Source organism: Sceloporus undulatus, chromosome 6, assembly GCF_019175285.1.
Source record: "Sceloporus undulatus isolate JIND9_A2432 ecotype Alabama chromosome 6, SceUnd_v1.1, whole genome shotgun sequence".
Taxonomy (NCBI): Eukaryota; Metazoa; Chordata; class Lepidosauria; order Squamata; family Phrynosomatidae; genus Sceloporus; species Sceloporus undulatus.
In genome coordinates, this window is record NC_056527.1 from 89,308,600 (window position 1) to 89,324,796 (window position 16,197).

The 16,197-nt window shown below is 40.7% G+C and overlaps 1 protein-coding gene across 1 annotated transcript; it reads right to left on the reverse strand.

The window, feature by feature from the left end:
* Nucleotides 1-2,279: 2,279 nt before the first annotated feature.
* On the reverse strand, nucleotides 2,280-15,059 carry LOC121932981 (keratin, type I cytoskeletal 15-like). Its single transcript, XM_042472144.1, has 8 exons — nucleotides 14,435-15,059; nucleotides 10,325-10,407; nucleotides 9,936-10,092; nucleotides 8,907-9,068; nucleotides 7,900-8,025; nucleotides 6,356-6,576; nucleotides 4,902-4,927; nucleotides 2,280-2,691 (listed from the first exon to the last, which is right to left on the reverse strand). The coding sequence occupies exons 1-8, from the start codon at nucleotides 15,008-15,010 to the stop codon at nucleotides 2,513-2,515; spliced, it is 1,530 nt and encodes a 509-aa protein (XP_042328078.1). The 5' UTR covers nucleotides 15,011-15,059; the 3' UTR covers nucleotides 2,280-2,512.
* Nucleotides 15,060-16,197: the final 1,138 nt, after the last annotated feature.

A 16,197-nucleotide genomic window follows, 5' to 3' on the forward strand; every position in this document is an offset into this window, starting at 1 on the left:
CCCCCTTCAGGATAGTTTTATGCAGTTTTCCTTTTTTATTGAAAACAAATAAGAACTCTCACTTGCCTGCCCTACCTTGCCAGGGGTGTTGGCCTTTATAGCTGGATTCTAGGATCATTGCCAAAGTACCAAGTAATGAAGCTAGTTTTGTTGTTCCTTTATTTTTCCTTTAAGAAAAGATATATTGTGAAAGAAATAGTGCATACCGGAACAGAAGATTCTAGACAGAGCTTGGAAAAGGCAACATTAAAAAAAAGGGCTTCCATTGATCTTTATGGTGTTTAAAAAATAAGGCGTTGTTGCTATTTGCAGTGGTGGATACTGGCTTTCCATACCCTCCAACTGTTCTGATTTGGCACAAACATTCTCAGTTAATCCCCTGTTGTCCAACTTATTCAGCTGATAAGTGGGACAAGATTTTTATCTCATTTTCCCAATTTCTCCCAATGTTCTCAGCTTACCTGGCTTGCTGTAAACTGAGCACAAAAGTCACTGACACTCAGTTGAGAGGGGGTAGATGAGAGGAGAGGGCATAATCTTGCCCTTCTCAGTAGGCTCAGGCAAAAGTAAACTACAATGAGTCCTTGATATCTGCTGGGGCTTGGTTCCAGGAACCCCATGGATAACAAAATCTGTGGATGCTTAAGGCTCATTAAATACAATGGCATAATGAAATGATGACCCTTATATAAAATGGAAAATCATGCTTTGTTATTTGGAATTTATACTTTTTTTAAAAAAAATTCGTTGATGCTTTAATCCATCGATAAAAAATCCATGGATAAGGAGAGCCGACTGTGCTGCAACTGCTCTTAGCTTGTGTGTTCTTCCTCCTTAATAATGGACACTATCTGGAAGCATACTAGGCCGTTGTATGGAAGCATACCAGTTTGGCATCATTACTTATCACATTTGCCTCTGTGATAGCACTTTGGTGATCCATGGTTGTGTGATTAATTTTCTGCACTGCCAAACACCACCTTCTGGAAGGATTTAGGAACAAGCAATCATGTCTGTCAACTGCCTCCCGAAGCTGGCTGCTGTGTGAATGTGTACACTGCAGCCAGTTTTAGGAGATGGTTGGCAGCTGTGATCACTCTTTCTCCCCTCTCCCAAAGCATGGGGCTACTGTATGCACATTCACACAGCAGCCCTGTGGAAGCAGTCTTGGCTGCCAATCGCCTCCTGAAGCTGGCTGTTGTGTGAATGTGCACATAGCAGCCAGCTTTGGGAAGTTGCTGGTAGTTGTAACCTCTGTTAGGGGGAGGGGAAAAAGGAGCAGAATTCCACTCATTCACACCACACAACTCCCCAAGAGAAGCAGAACTGCAGCGGAAGAAGCCTATCGTATGAAGGCAATAATTGAATAGTAGTGAGATTGAGAGCCTATTGATGGGTTTTGCCCATCAATGAAAAGATGCACTAGAATAACAAATGGTATGCAAGACAGCTGCAGGAAGAACACGATGTCACATGATAAGTACTGGCCAAAGAAAATTTTATCCTGTTAAATTTCCACTTGTTAGCCTCATGTGATAAAGTCAAAGGTTTACCATCTTAACCATACTCTGATCTTGCTTGGTCACATGTGTCCCAGATTTCATTTGTAAAATGTTGGAGGGTGTGGCTTCCATGTCAGTGGGACAAGAAATCTACTCTCCATTTTAGCTCCAATGCCTTAGATAGCTCTTTTAGAATTTGGATAAAAATCTGGAGCCCCCCATCAACAGCTACTTGGTGATTAAAACTATTTGGGGGGGAGTTATTACACAATGCCTCTACAGCTGCTTAAAATGTCTATTAAAAGTAATTTTGCTAACTAACTAGGTAGCATTAGTCTGCTTTGATAAAGTAACTTTGTTCATGTTGCATTACTTTTGAAATGCAGATTTGTTATGTTCTCATTACCATGGAAGCCAAGAGAGAGAGAGAGAATGTTTATTACAGGTAATTAAATTATGTGTAATTTATTACTCTCAACCGGTGATTCTAGAAATATGAAGGAGATGAAGGAGAAGACCATGTAGGTTTGAAAATATTTCCTGAGTCATATGGGTTGTGTTCAGTTTCTCAGGGTTCAAATTTGGACTTGAGGAGAAAAAAGATAGGGGAGAAAGTCAGCCCCACCTAAGGCTCCATTTTGAGTATGTACAAATTTGATGCCATTCACAACTCTAGTTATTTGTCTTAAGCATCAGGTCTGTACCAAACTGTGAAACACAATTGTTTTGGACAGCAACACAATAAACCAACCAATATTTATTTGCAAAACCGTGCTGGAAGGCATTTTCTTTATTATCATTGAGAATGACACAGATAGGTGTGCCTGCTGTGAGGCAAAGCTTGTAAGAAGATGCCATGAAGGGAGAGACCAAGCCGAGGGGTGCTTCTCTTAGCAAGCGTTGGACATCTTAAGGATGCTTTGTGTTTCTCTGGCAGGCAGAAAGCAGAGGAAGGCTCTTCCTGCAGATACATGTAGTTGTCAGAATCAGACCACCACTCCATGGGAGATTCAGTAGTTGCTGGAACGGACTTTGCTGGTGGTGCTGGTGGTGCTGCTGGTCATGCTGCCACTGCCGCCGCCGTAGCTGACGCCACCGCTGCCACTGCCGCTGCCGCCGCCGCTGCCACCACCACCACCGCTGCTGCTTCCACCATAGGTGACAGTGGTACTACCTCCGCCATAGGATGCTGTGAAAAAGAGAGCAAAAATGTGTAAAGAGAGAACACTGTGAAGTCCATGCTTTACAGTGAAGGCTCACCACAAGAACATACGAGTCTTACATCTGGCATTAGTCCAAACATCCTTCAGCAACTAGGTAAGGGATATGCCCCAATAAGACAAAAGGATGTATGCACATTGCTGAGTTATAGTTCCTTGACACCACCCTAACTCCTCTAGCTGATGAAATCCTGAGCTTTGTAGATTGCCGAGATGCTTAGGATTCTCCAGCACACACCCTAAACTACAGCATTAGAGCTTTCTAGCAGAGAATCCTAAGTCCCTCTTGAAACCACATATCCCAGAATTCCACAAGGTGGAGTTATAGTGGGATAAAAATGCTGCCATTCTGCCGTGTGGATACACTCTATAACAGTTCATATTCATATTGAATTTCTAATGCCATAAACAGCATAACATATTGACTTTTCTATTTCACTAAGTAACCATGTACTGCTGAATAACAGTGTGGTCCAATGCATGTCTGGACAGATGTAAGCTCCACTAAGCTCAGAAAGAGTATCTCCCAAGGAAATGTACTGTGCTGCAATGTTAAGCCTACATTCAATTGCTGGTCCCAAGTAAAACAGACCCATTGAATCAATGGGATTTACATGTGAGTCAACTGATCATATCTACCTTGAACTACAGATTGGATTTGCATCTTGGACCAGGATGGAAATCAAGGCGTATACCCTTCCCAGTAGCCCTACTAGTCAGTATAGCCAGTGGTGAGGACTGCTGGGTGTTGCAATGCAACAACATCTGGAGGGCTGCACATTTCTTATCCTTGCCTTAAACTCTCATTTTTATAGCCATCTCAGCTCTGCAGATCCTTTGGCTAGGTTAAAGTGCCTTCAAAGAAACATCCTGTTGGCACAGCACCCAAGAGTACCTGTTTATTCAGTTGTGCACATGTCTGTTTAACTATTATGTGCTTGCCGCTAGAGTGCATTGGCTCTATCTCTGGTTTACCCTGCCTGGCAATGAACAGACAGTGATATTAAATTTAATAACAAGCAGTTTGCTGTGATTTAATACTGCATACATTAAATGTGACATATCTGGCTGACGCTGGCTGCTGCCACACTGCAGAATTAATGCAGTTTGACACTGCTTTAACTGTCAGGAATCTTGGGATTTGTAGTTTGTTGTGGCACCAGAGCTCTCTGAAAGAGAAGGCCAAATATCTCTCAAAACTACAAATCCCCAAATTTCATACCACTGAGCCATGGCAGTTAAAGCAGTGCCAAACTGCATTAATTCTGCAGTGCAGATGCATCCTCTGCCTCCTGGTAGGGTTGGCCCTGTACTGCAGCTTGCTACCTGAAATAGGCAAATTTGGGACAAAACAGGAGTCCTGTTATACTAGCAGATTAATTGCCAGGGAGGAAAAGGATGGTAAGTCTGCTAATTCGTGTAGCAAAGTTGCCTATATCGCCTTTTGCAAGTAGGCTTGATGTCAAGATAAGGACAAACTTCAAAATATGTCACTAAAGTTTCTTTCTGGGGCAAAGAGCACCTTGGAAGGAAGAAAACTTTGTCTCAGGATTTCAGCATGATACTATTGGGAGTAACTCGGGGATATAGCTATAGGGACAATAAATTGAGGGTATTGCACCCAAACAAAATTGTCCTCCTCCCTATGAAATGTGATGTCACTTATTAGTATTACAGTAACTTAAAACTTCAGTTAAGTGTTTGAAAGACATTTTAGGTATCCAAAAAAAGAGCAGGCAAAGTGATAAAGGAACCAGAATGCAGGGAATGTAAGAGTTCCAGATATGAATGATTTTCAATATTTCACTCTCTTCAATGCTAGAAATTTAAGACTTCCAAAAACAAAAGCCAACTTTGTAACTAATACTTTTGCCATAAAGATCATGGGTTGGACCTATATTTAGTCATACCTAGAACTGGATCTGTTGAAATAAATGGAACTTACGTTACTCATGTGGTCTTATAAATAATTTTTGAAAACTTCAAAAAGTAATTTGATTTCAGTGAACCTGTTCTAAATATTGAAGTTAGGATTTAAGATAGCTATGATAAATGACTTAGGTACCCTTCATTTCAACATGTTTAGTCTAAATCCACAAGCACATTTCCCCAACAAATGTCATAGTTAGCAAGGCCCAATTAATGTGTAGTTTTAGAGATCAGCTGAAATCTTTCTTACCATCCTTTGGAGACCATGCCGACAACCTGAAAAGGAGAAAAAAGAAAAAGGAACAATGAGCAATGTTGGGATGGACTAATGTACATAACTGTCCTAGGAAACCTCTGTCATTAGGCATTTGTAGTTTAGAGGATACTTTAAGTTATAGGATACCTTTTAATAGGGCAGCCCATTGGGATAGCTGACCCCATGAAAGAATTCTCAATTCTGTATTTCTATGCAAATGTGTAAAAAATGCTACAGTTTGTCCACATAGGGGTGTGTGAGGGGAAAAGTGTATCCATGTGCACAATAACTTGGACATCTCTACACTGTTTGCCTAGATCAGCCTGATGTACACGTCAAAGTCAACCAGACTCATTATTAGAAGTGATTTCTCCACACCTTCTACCATAGTGGGATGGACCTTCAAGCTGTGGTGTTTACATAGTCATGCCAAAACCTTCAGTCTTGCGTGTGAAAATCAATGCACACAATGAGTTGGTTGTAGGTTGAGGTTTTATAGGTGAATGAAATGTTATTCTGTGTAGCCAGTTATAATGTGAACTGGTTCAGTGGAGTCCCTACAGCTGATGTCACCTGGTGCAAGGGGAGCAGTTGGGATTGTAGACTGCCGTGGCCTCCAGAGAGACATTTGGGATATGGCTGGAACCTAAATGGAAGTCATTAACCCCCCCTCCCCCAGCAGCCTGGGTCATTTGCAGTTTGGTGCAACTGATGGGCAAGTGAGAAAGGGACACAATTCTTTTTTCACTTCCCCAGCAGACACTCCAGTCCCGTAGGGTGTATCATCCCACCAGATGTGCACCACCCTCTCGGGTGTCACCCTGTGCAGTCCACACCCCCACATTTCCTAGTGACACCACTGAACTGGCCAAAGAGCCAACGTCAACTCCCCTTTTTTTTGACCAAACTGTTTTTCTAGTGAGAAAATATAATATGGAAAGTGATCCAGGAGGGAACCCAACATGGCCTTTGAAGGCTCCACAATTTCCATCCTCACTTTAGGACAACACTTTTTGTCCTTATGGATGGAAATAATATGAAATTTACATTCATCTAAACTGAGGCCGGGCAAGATGTAGCCCCAAGTTGTTTTTGCTGTTGCTGATCTCTCCTAGCTCTCTCAGCTAACCTTTCTTCTCACCATAAGCAAGACTAAATTGTTACTCTAGAAACAATACACAGGAGGCAGGGCTATGTATGTATATGTACCTTCACATTTCCTGTTGACTTATGGTGATCTCATGCATTTCATGAGTTTTTCTTAGGCAAGGAATACTCAGAGGTGCTTTGCCAGTTCCTTCCTATCAAATTACAGCACCTGATACTTATTGGCAGTCTCCCATCCAAGTGCACTAATTTCTTTTTTTGTTTAAAAACTTACAAACTGACAAGTATTCCAGGACCTCTCCTTTCTTTTCTGTTTTTATTTCAATGGCCTAGTTACGTACTTGGAGTCCTGACTGTCCAGCAGGTTGCGATAGGTGGCAATCTCCTGTTCTAGACGTGTCTTGATGTCCATGAGCATTCTGTATTCCTGGTTCTGGCGTTCCATGTCACACCTCAGCTCTGCCAGTTGTTCTTCTACACCTGAAATCAAGTTCTGGATCTGAGCTAGCTGGGCACAATATCGTCCTTCTGTCTCTGCCAAGTTGTTTTCCAAGCCTGCTTTCTAGTGAGAGATCAAAATCAGAGGTCTTAGAATTTGAAAATCTCCTTACATGCGAATGATTAATTGTAATCTCATTCGTAACACTAATAATAATAATAATAATAATAATAATAATGTTTATTTATACAGCCTTTTCCACCAAATGATAGAACATCAAGCATATATATATATATATATATATATATATATATATATATATATATGGTGATAAAGCACAGACAATAAAAATGCTAAATGCTAACATGTTAACATAATATGCTAATATACTAAAACAACTCCTTATCAATCACTACCCATCTTGGCAACCTTAGGCACAATCAGTAACTCAGCAGTCTGGCAAATCAAAGGGGAAGGTCTTCAACCCTTTGCAAAAGCCGATAAGATCCTCCTCCAGTCAAAGGTGCAAAGGAAGATTATTCCACAAGAAGAACAATTCCACAGGAACAGCTAAGAATCAATGTTCTAAAAAGAAAGTTGTAAGTCCTTGTGAATAACTGAATCTATCAGTTATCTCCCTCCCTCCCTCCCTCCCATCTATCTATCTATCTATCTATCTATCTATCTATCTATCTATCTATCTTCTATATGAAGTATTGATTTATTACCTTGCAGCCTGCTCTAGCTACTTAAAGAAAATACACAAACATAACCACACCTTTACAATAATTTAAAAACCACAGACACTTAAAGCAGCCCAAGAAATCAACCCTCATTTTAAAGACTGGAGGTCATGCTAAATAATACAATTGGTAAGCTGGAAAGGGGATGGAGCCAGCATGACTTCCCCTTTGGGGGAATTCTACGGTTGGGGTGTTGTTACCAAGAAGCCCTGTTATGTCTACCCAACAACACCTGGTGAATGGGACATGCATCACTCCCAGGGACTTGGAGGGAGAGGGCAAATAATTTTCCCCATTCCTTACCATCCAAAACATGCCTAAATATGAAGATTCTTACAAATGCATTGTGCACACAGAAGTGGCTTCCATGTGTTCAGTGGAGCTTATTCCAAGAAAGTGTTCATAAAATAGATTGTAGGCAGCCACAGTTACTCCTAGGAGGGCTCAATGACATGCGTCTTAATATTTGTTAGTGTTGATCATTTAGTGTATTTCTGACTGATAACTCCTGAAGAGGTTCAACAGGGGCCCAATTGTCCCAGGTTCAACCCCCCCCCCCCATTCTGAGGTCCAAGACCGCTGGTTGACCATGTTTGGTAGACAAAGATGTTAATTGGTTTTCCCCACTGGGCTTGTATTTGTACATTAATTATTATGATTTTTCTTCCATTGATCTGATTTATGCAAGGGAACAACAGCATACCATGCTAAGCTGTGACTGCAGCTCAATTTCCAGACTCTGTATTGTGCGCCTGAGTTCTGAAATCTCACTCTTGCTGGTCTGTATCTGTTCCGTGTGGGTGGCAACTTCGCGATTTAGTTCTTCAGTCTGGAGAGAAGGGGATTCAAATACAATATATATATATATATATATATATATAGGTAAAAAAATATCACACATCCTCAGCATGGGAGGAAAATAATAATGTCACAGATATCTCATAGATTATGTATGCACCTAGGAGAAATTGATATACTACAGACTGGCTAACAAACCTTTGTGCAGATGTTCAAATGTAAAACCAATTGAATTCTCTGTAAACCTAAGTGACCAGATCTGGAAAGTAATGTATTAAATTCTATGATTCTACAACCAGATCTAGAAAGTAATGCATTATATGCAACAATGTGATATGTAACATTATTCATTTGGGGATAATGAGGGCATAATAATGTCTGCTAGCATATTTCCACGTAACAAACAATATTTACTCATTACTTAAATGGGTGATGTTTTTAGGGCATTTTGCAGGAACCTTTTCACATTTCAAGCCATTTCAATCTATTAATCAATCACTTTTGTTTACACACTGCCTTTCCACAAGACTAGGAAATTTTTCTTTTGTTTTGGATTTTTTCCCCTTTTTTCTTGTAAAGGAACCAAAAAAGTAACAAGTATCAAACCCATCAATGTAGCAAATACTTATCTGTCAAATAGCATTAATAGTAATGAATTCTGTTGAAGAGAGTAATGAATTACATAACTAAAAATAACTTCCAAGCTCTGAATGAGACTTTTTTCAACCACATTTGATTTATGGGAGAGGTGCTACAGCTTTCTAAAAAAGAATTTTCAGTTCTGATTAAAGAAAATATTCTTGATTCTTTGGAAAGATTCAAGACAATTTAAGTAGTATATACCTCATTATAAAACAGTAGACATGTTTTAAATAGAACGATCACAATCATTAGGGGGGGGGGAGAGTCTACCTTGCTGAAGAACCAGGCCTCAGCATCTCTGCGATTCTTATCAGCCAGATGTTCATATTGTTCTCTCATGTCTGCCAAAACTTTGGTGAGGTCGACTCCAGGTGCAGCATCCATCTCAACACTGACCTTTCCAGTCAACTGAGTGTTGTATTCTTTCATTAGCTTGGTGAGACAAGAATTGAGACAAAACAATGAGGATCCACCAAATGGCAACATTTGCATCTTTTCATCATTCTGTAAGCAGTCACGGAATTGTTCAAAGCCTTAATGTTTAGGATGGGCAATCCCATCACTTTCCCATGGATAAGTGATATTGTGCACTAGGGGCCTGAAGAGACAGGCCAAAATAAATCTTCTTTGGGTCACTTTGGAGGTATGCTGTTTAAATGACACATACATTTTAAGATGACAGTAGCTGAGCCAAAGCTGCGCTTCAGCCCTTAGGACTGGAGCATGGCTTTGGCGTGGCTTCTGGCCTCTTAGGGCACATGTGTCATTTAAAAAGCACACTTACAAAGTGGCCTGAAGCAGCTTTATTTTGGCCTGTCTGATCGATCCCTAGGGGAAGGAGGTCTGTCTACAAATTTGTTTGAACATTGTAGTCTGCCATCCTTTCTGGTAGCCAATAAATCTATGATTCTATTATACTGTGAACTGAAGCAGTTGCTGTGCATGTATGTGCACATGTAGCCACCCTCCCTGATAACACAATGCTGCTGCCTTATCTCATGGTAAGATGCAGCCTGGCTCCATTTTGAAAGCGAGATTGTTTCACCAACAACTTTACAAATGGTTAATGTGATGGAGTGTATTGGAGGATTTATTTGTTGGTACCCAGAATCCCAGTTTGAGGTTGCCACCAGTGACCTAGCAACAGTATTTGTGGACTTCTGGATAGGTATTTAAGAACACACATTATACAAGAAATCATGACAAAAGGAGAATATCTTTTCTTGGACTATTTGTAAGAGGTAACCCAAAATGAATTTTGAGCTGGGGCTTTCCTCCTTTCCTTTTCCCTTCACTCACCTCTTCGTGGTTTTTCTTGAGGTAGGCCAAATCCTCATTCAGACCTTCAATCTGCATCTCTGAGTCAGATTTGGCCAGAGTGAGTTCATCCAGGACTCTGCGCAGGCCATTGATGTCTGCCTCAACACTTTGGCGGAGGTGCAGCTCATTCTCAAATCTGCGCATGTGTAAGGAAAAAAAAGTCAAGAATTTAGAATAAGTGGGAGAGGAATGGTTTTCCTTACATTCTTCTTCTAGGCATTCAGATGATGTTTTTAACACATCTCCCACCATACTGGTCAAACTTATATTGTCTGCCCCCTACTCTACTCCCTGTTCTACCTTTTCTACCTTCTTGTCCCTACAGAGAGACCTTGGGAAATGGAAGACAAAGGTGAAAAGATACTTACTTCAATCTGAAGTCATCAGCAGCCAGTCTAGCATTGTCAATCTCTAAGATGATCCTAGAATTGTCAATGGTGGTGGCAAAAATCTGCGAGAGAGAGAGAAATAAGATAAGAGTGTCCATGAATATTGACAAAAAGAAGAAAATTATTAACCCGAGAATGCACTGGTAGAAATCTCACACATTTGGGACATCTCCAAGGAATCAAGACAATACATTTTTGAAACGATGACTACAAAACTAGAGGGTAATAGTTATCCTGCATGATAGATCAGAAAGTAAAATGTACAGTTATCTTAAATTCTCCAGGCTTCTTCTGAAGAGAAATTAGTCCAGTTGATTTCTTTCTGGATCTTGGATAAATTTTAGGATTTCAGGATTATTCATTCTTTTATCCTGGTGTGGCACCAAGGAAGCAGTGGGAAGCCTCTACTTCCATTTTTGATAAGCCACAGTAGCCCAATAAAGTCTGGCCAATCTTCATGATGATTGCATGTGTGTATGTTTGGAAAGTGCCAACTTCTCCGACGATGGTTTAAAACAGGGTTGTTTCACTATATCAGAGCCAAGGTTGACCATCATTTCTCAGGTCTGCACCACACAGTAACCTAAACTAGAAATGAAAACTTCTATCACTGGAGACAGGAGGCATGGGAGCCTGAGGATCACCTAAGCTAATGCTCATAATATAAAATATAGCTTAGCAGTAAGATCCTTTTTTCAGTTTTATTTTCTCCCAGTTTCTCATTTTTCTTGTCTCACAGTTTGAGGAAATTTCCTCTCTTAAAATGGGTTTATCCTAAATATTTTCATGAAATATTTATTATATTTGTCTGCAATCCTCCAGATATATACACAATTGTAAGCAATTTTGCCTGATATACATATTTTTGCAAACAGTTTTTGAATTGTAATGCATTTTTAGGTTGGAATCCTGTCAGCCCAGTACACTGTGCCAGCACAACTGTCTTCTGCACTAGTGGGTGCACTATTGACAAGCTTGTGTAAGAAGGTTTCTGAGACCTTTCACATAAGCATCTCCCTAGATGGTGCAACTACCTGCATCGCTCACAATTTAACAGCTCTGACCCACTGGACTAGTTTCCTTCATCCTCTCTCTCCTATGGAGTAGGGCCGGCAGATCTTAAACTTTCAACAATATTCCACTTTTACTGTTGTTATCACTACTATATGCTTTTGGGCATGTTTCCCTAATACCTTCATTTCTCAGTGACAGACCTCCCTAGATGGCAGACCTCCCCAGTAACATTCAAAGAAGTATAAATTTTTGAAGGACAGTGAGTTTTAGTTTGTGTGCTGATCCAGAGGTACACATATGAAGACTTCTGTCTGAAAATGTGAAGCAAATGAATGTCTTTCCCATCCCTTCTTTAGTAATGTGTATGTTCCATCTGTCCCATTGAGTGGTCTGGTGCTATCCTGAAAAAGTTCAGTGTGATTTGAAATCAATGAGGTCAAGGCATTTAATGTGTATTTTAATTCCTCTGAAGTCAGTATGACTTAAGCACACATCCTTTTGTTCTTCTTGGAAGATGGGTTGCACTCTATACTGTAACTGCCTCAGTTCCCATTTTTATTTGGAAATTAAAAAGTCTACTTTCCATGGATGTTCATGAGGATGAATGAGAACATATGGAGAATAAATAGCAAGAGTCCCTCTTTTTATTTCAGAGTTGAACATATCTTGGTGAATTTTGTGTGTGTGCCTTCTAGTCACCTGTCAATTTATGGCAACCTCATGAATTTTAGAGTTTTATTAGACAAGTAATAACCATTCTTTGCTTGGAAATATAGCCTACACCACCTGGTATTCATTGGTAGTCTCCCATCCAAGTACTAATCAGGGCTGATCCTGCTTAACTTCCAAGACCAGACAAGATCTGGTGCCTTTAAGGTATTTAGGGAGTAAGGTTTGATCCCCAGGATAAGCATAGAGAACAGAAGCTACACTTCTTTGGCCATAAGGGAGAGCAGGTAGTATTAAAAAAGAGTGCCTGGACAGTTTAGTGGTCTATGAGGCCCCTTGCAACTCTATGATTCTATGAAAAACATCACTAATTGATATTTGTAAGGAATGGTTTGTCCATTTTCAGCAAGTCTGAACCAATATCCAAGAATCAAACTACTTAAAGGTGGTCTACTAAACCACATTATTTTAATCATGGATTGGATCTTAATTTATTAGTAATGGAAAACAAAACATTATAATAATGCATTCATTTATTGCTCATAAAGGTCTTAATGAGCAATAAGTAATCCAAGGAATCCAATGATAGAGCATATTCTTTGCAGTGTTAAGCTGTTGGGTTTATCTCCTCTCCAGACAGGGAGAGACCACAGGCTTGCTACCAGTTAGAGTAGCCCATATTGATCTAAGTGGATCAGATGTCTGGTTTCTCAGATAATGCGACTGAAACAAGTTTACACAATCAAGTTCATTACTACTGACTGACTTGCATGTTTGAAAGATCCATCACAGTTAAACATGGCAGATTTTTCTTTTTACCTTATACACAACAGTTATACCCAAGTAGAAATGGAAGGCCTCTGAACCTGTACAGAATGCCTGTCTTGATTATGGAATAACCGCAGCCAGCCCCACCCAATCTGGAGCGGAAGCGAAACATTTCCTGGCTGAAGGCTTAATTCAAGGCAAAATATAGACACATAGGTCTAGGAAAGCCAGCATGATGATAATGGTTTGAGTGTTGGACTAGAAGACTGGGAGGTCAGCCATGATGACCTTGAGCATGTTGCACACTGAGAAAAAGGCATGGGCCAAGCCTCTCTGAACAAATTCACCCGCTTCCTATCATATGTTCACCTTTGGGTTGCCATAAGTCATAAATAAACTGAAAACACACAACAACAATAGGGACACTCTTTCTAATTTATGATCTTGAAAGCTGAATAAGTCTCAGACTATACAGATGCACAGTCATTGCTTGCCTATACTTTTACTGCTACTCCTGTTCTTTTAACATTACCCGACAGGCAAAACTTAAGGAGATGAAGCTTCCCAGGCCTGAGGAGATGGTTTCCCCAGTACTTAACTTTAGGGTGGGTAAAAAATGGTTGGGCCAAACACAATGAATCAGTATTTGCAAAATTATCTGGGGCTTGTGGGGGGAGATATCTTTTGGACTGCAACTCCCATTTTTCCTCCCCTCAGCTGTTGCATGAATGTGTAGACAAATGTAGACAGCAAGCACAATTCCCATATTTGAATCAGGAGCCAGAGGAAGGGCTAGTGAGAGGTGGAGGCAGGGAGAAGAGCGTCAACCCTTTGACAATGACTGGCTTTGAAAACTTTTCACACTTCGTCCTTGTGTGCCTTCAAGTTGTTTCTTACTTATAGTGACCTATCATTGGGTTTTCTTGACAAGAAGTTTTTCAGAGGAAGCTTACCATTACCTGCCTTTGAGGCTGAGAAAGTGTGACTTGCGCAAAGTCACCTAGTGGGTTTTCATAGGCAGGTGGATATTAGGCCCTTAATCTCCCAGAGCCACCACTCAAGCAACTATGCCCCACAGGCTCTATTCACAATATTTGCTTGCAAAAAGATGTTTACCTGCCATTTACTTCTTTAAAGCTATTCCCATAACTCCTAACAGCATGCATCCCATCTTATCCAGTTTCTCTCTTAGCAACCCAACCAATTTTATAGCTCTGTTGCAATCAATGAAGCAGCATGCTTCACATTTCTTATTAGTTCGCATTCCTGCACCACAAACTGATTAAGGAAATGTATTGTTTGTAACCACTCCTGATCACTTCTTGATGCTGGCTTTTGTTATCTCTTAGTGCCATCAGGCTGTTTTTTATATATATAATTTTTTTTCCCTTTTTTTTAATAGAGAGACAAGTCAAACAAATTTGTTTTCCGCTTGGCTTGATTGAAAAAAGAAAAATCATAGTACTGCAATTGGAATTATATTAGATAAAATTCTCCCCATAGAACATGGAATAAGAGCATCAGATCATAGACATATATCATGTCCCCATTACACTCACAATTTAAAATGATGGAGATGGAGGTTGCCGCAAGCAATCCCCCTCCATCCTATACACATTCCCTTCTAGATGACCCTACCTTGTCACGGAGGTCCTCAATAATCTTGTAATAATTACTGTAGTCCCTGCTTGGGCTAGTGGGTGCCTGCTTCTGATGCCAATCTCGGATCTTGACCTCCAGATCGGAGTTTGCCTCCTCCAGAGCCCGCACCTTCTCCAGGTAATTGGCCAAGCGATCATTCAGATTCTGCATGGTGATCTTCTCATTTCCACTGAGGAGACCTCCATCACCACCTCCAACCGCAAAGTCAAAGCCGCTACCAAGTCCACAGCCTCCGCCGAAGCCACCACCATAGCCTCCACCGTAACCTCCACCAGCTCCTCCACCAAAGCCGCTAGCCAAGCCAACACCTCCACCAGACATGAATCCAGCACCATAGCCACCTCCTAAGCTGCCTCCATAACCACCTCCGAGTCCTCCTCCAGAAGAGACATATCTAACAGAAGAAGTGGAGACACGGCCACCGCCTCCACCCCCGTGGATGCTGGCTGATCCCAGGCGGGAAGAGGACATACGAGTGGAGCCACCGCCACCCCCAAATCCCATACCACCACCACCATAAGAAGAAGAGGAACTCTGATAGTAGGTAGACATTCTGGAAGTGATGGATGAAGGCTCAGATGCAAGACTGTTACTCGGCTTGGTTGAGCATGAAAGAGCTAGGTTTTCCAACTTTGTCGGGCTCCATTTATAGTTGTCACTGTGGGGCGTGTTCTATTCTACTACCAGAAAGCACTCATGCTGCCAAAACACACCCTGATGGGTGAGGCTAGCTCAAAGCATGTGCTTGCATGGAAAAATATCCACTCATCCCAAAGGGAGCGGTGTTTTCTACAAGTATTTTTCTTTAAGTTCAATAAGACAAAAGGTATTGTAAGATAGATTGACATATTTTTCTCCAGATGCAAGAGACATGTCACAGAGATTGGATTGTTCCTTTCTCAGTTTCTCTCTCTCCATCCTTTCCCCCTCTTTCCTCCCCCTCCTTCCAACATGTGAAAAAAGTGAAGGGAATCCACACTGAAACTCAACTTCATCTCACTTCTGCATTAACAGAGAAGTCATCCATATCAACACCCAACTATAGCGTGCAAAAAAGTTTCTTTCTTTTAAAAAATTCCCTTTCATTTAACTTCCCAACATCCCACGCCTCCTCCTCCTCCATATCATTTAGCCACCAATTCATGATTCATTTGTTTTGACATTTTTCTTTCAACTTTCTCCTTCCCAGCTATTAATATCAATCAGGATTTTGAACACACACATATTCTTATTTAGAAATAAAAGCACAGGGTTCTAAGAACATCTCTTTGCATTTCCTTGATTCTTTGTTATATTTCTATCCTACTTTGGGAACAGCAAGCCCAAGGCACATACAAGACTCCTCTTTTCCATATCATATTCCTATTCCAGCTCTGTGATGAAGGTCAGGCTGAGAGACAAGTGGTTCAATGTAACTCAGTTAGTTATGTGGTTCTGTAGGAAGTAGAACATGGAAGCCCCAGACTAACACCATAGCCTCACATAGGCTCTTTCACTAATGAATAGAAACTGTGCAAGATTTCACCATGTGCTATGTTATCACTTTCATTTCAATTCAGGCTTGGGCAAGAGATTTTCCAGGCAGATTAGGTTCTTCATCAGCCCTGTATTTCTTCTTCCAGAAATATAATTCAGTGTTTTACACAAGCCACATGTGAATTTCCATATGAAAAAATGTGAACCATTGCAGATAAAATGTACTCCATACCAGTGGGAAGCAGTTTTTTAAAAAAAGGATG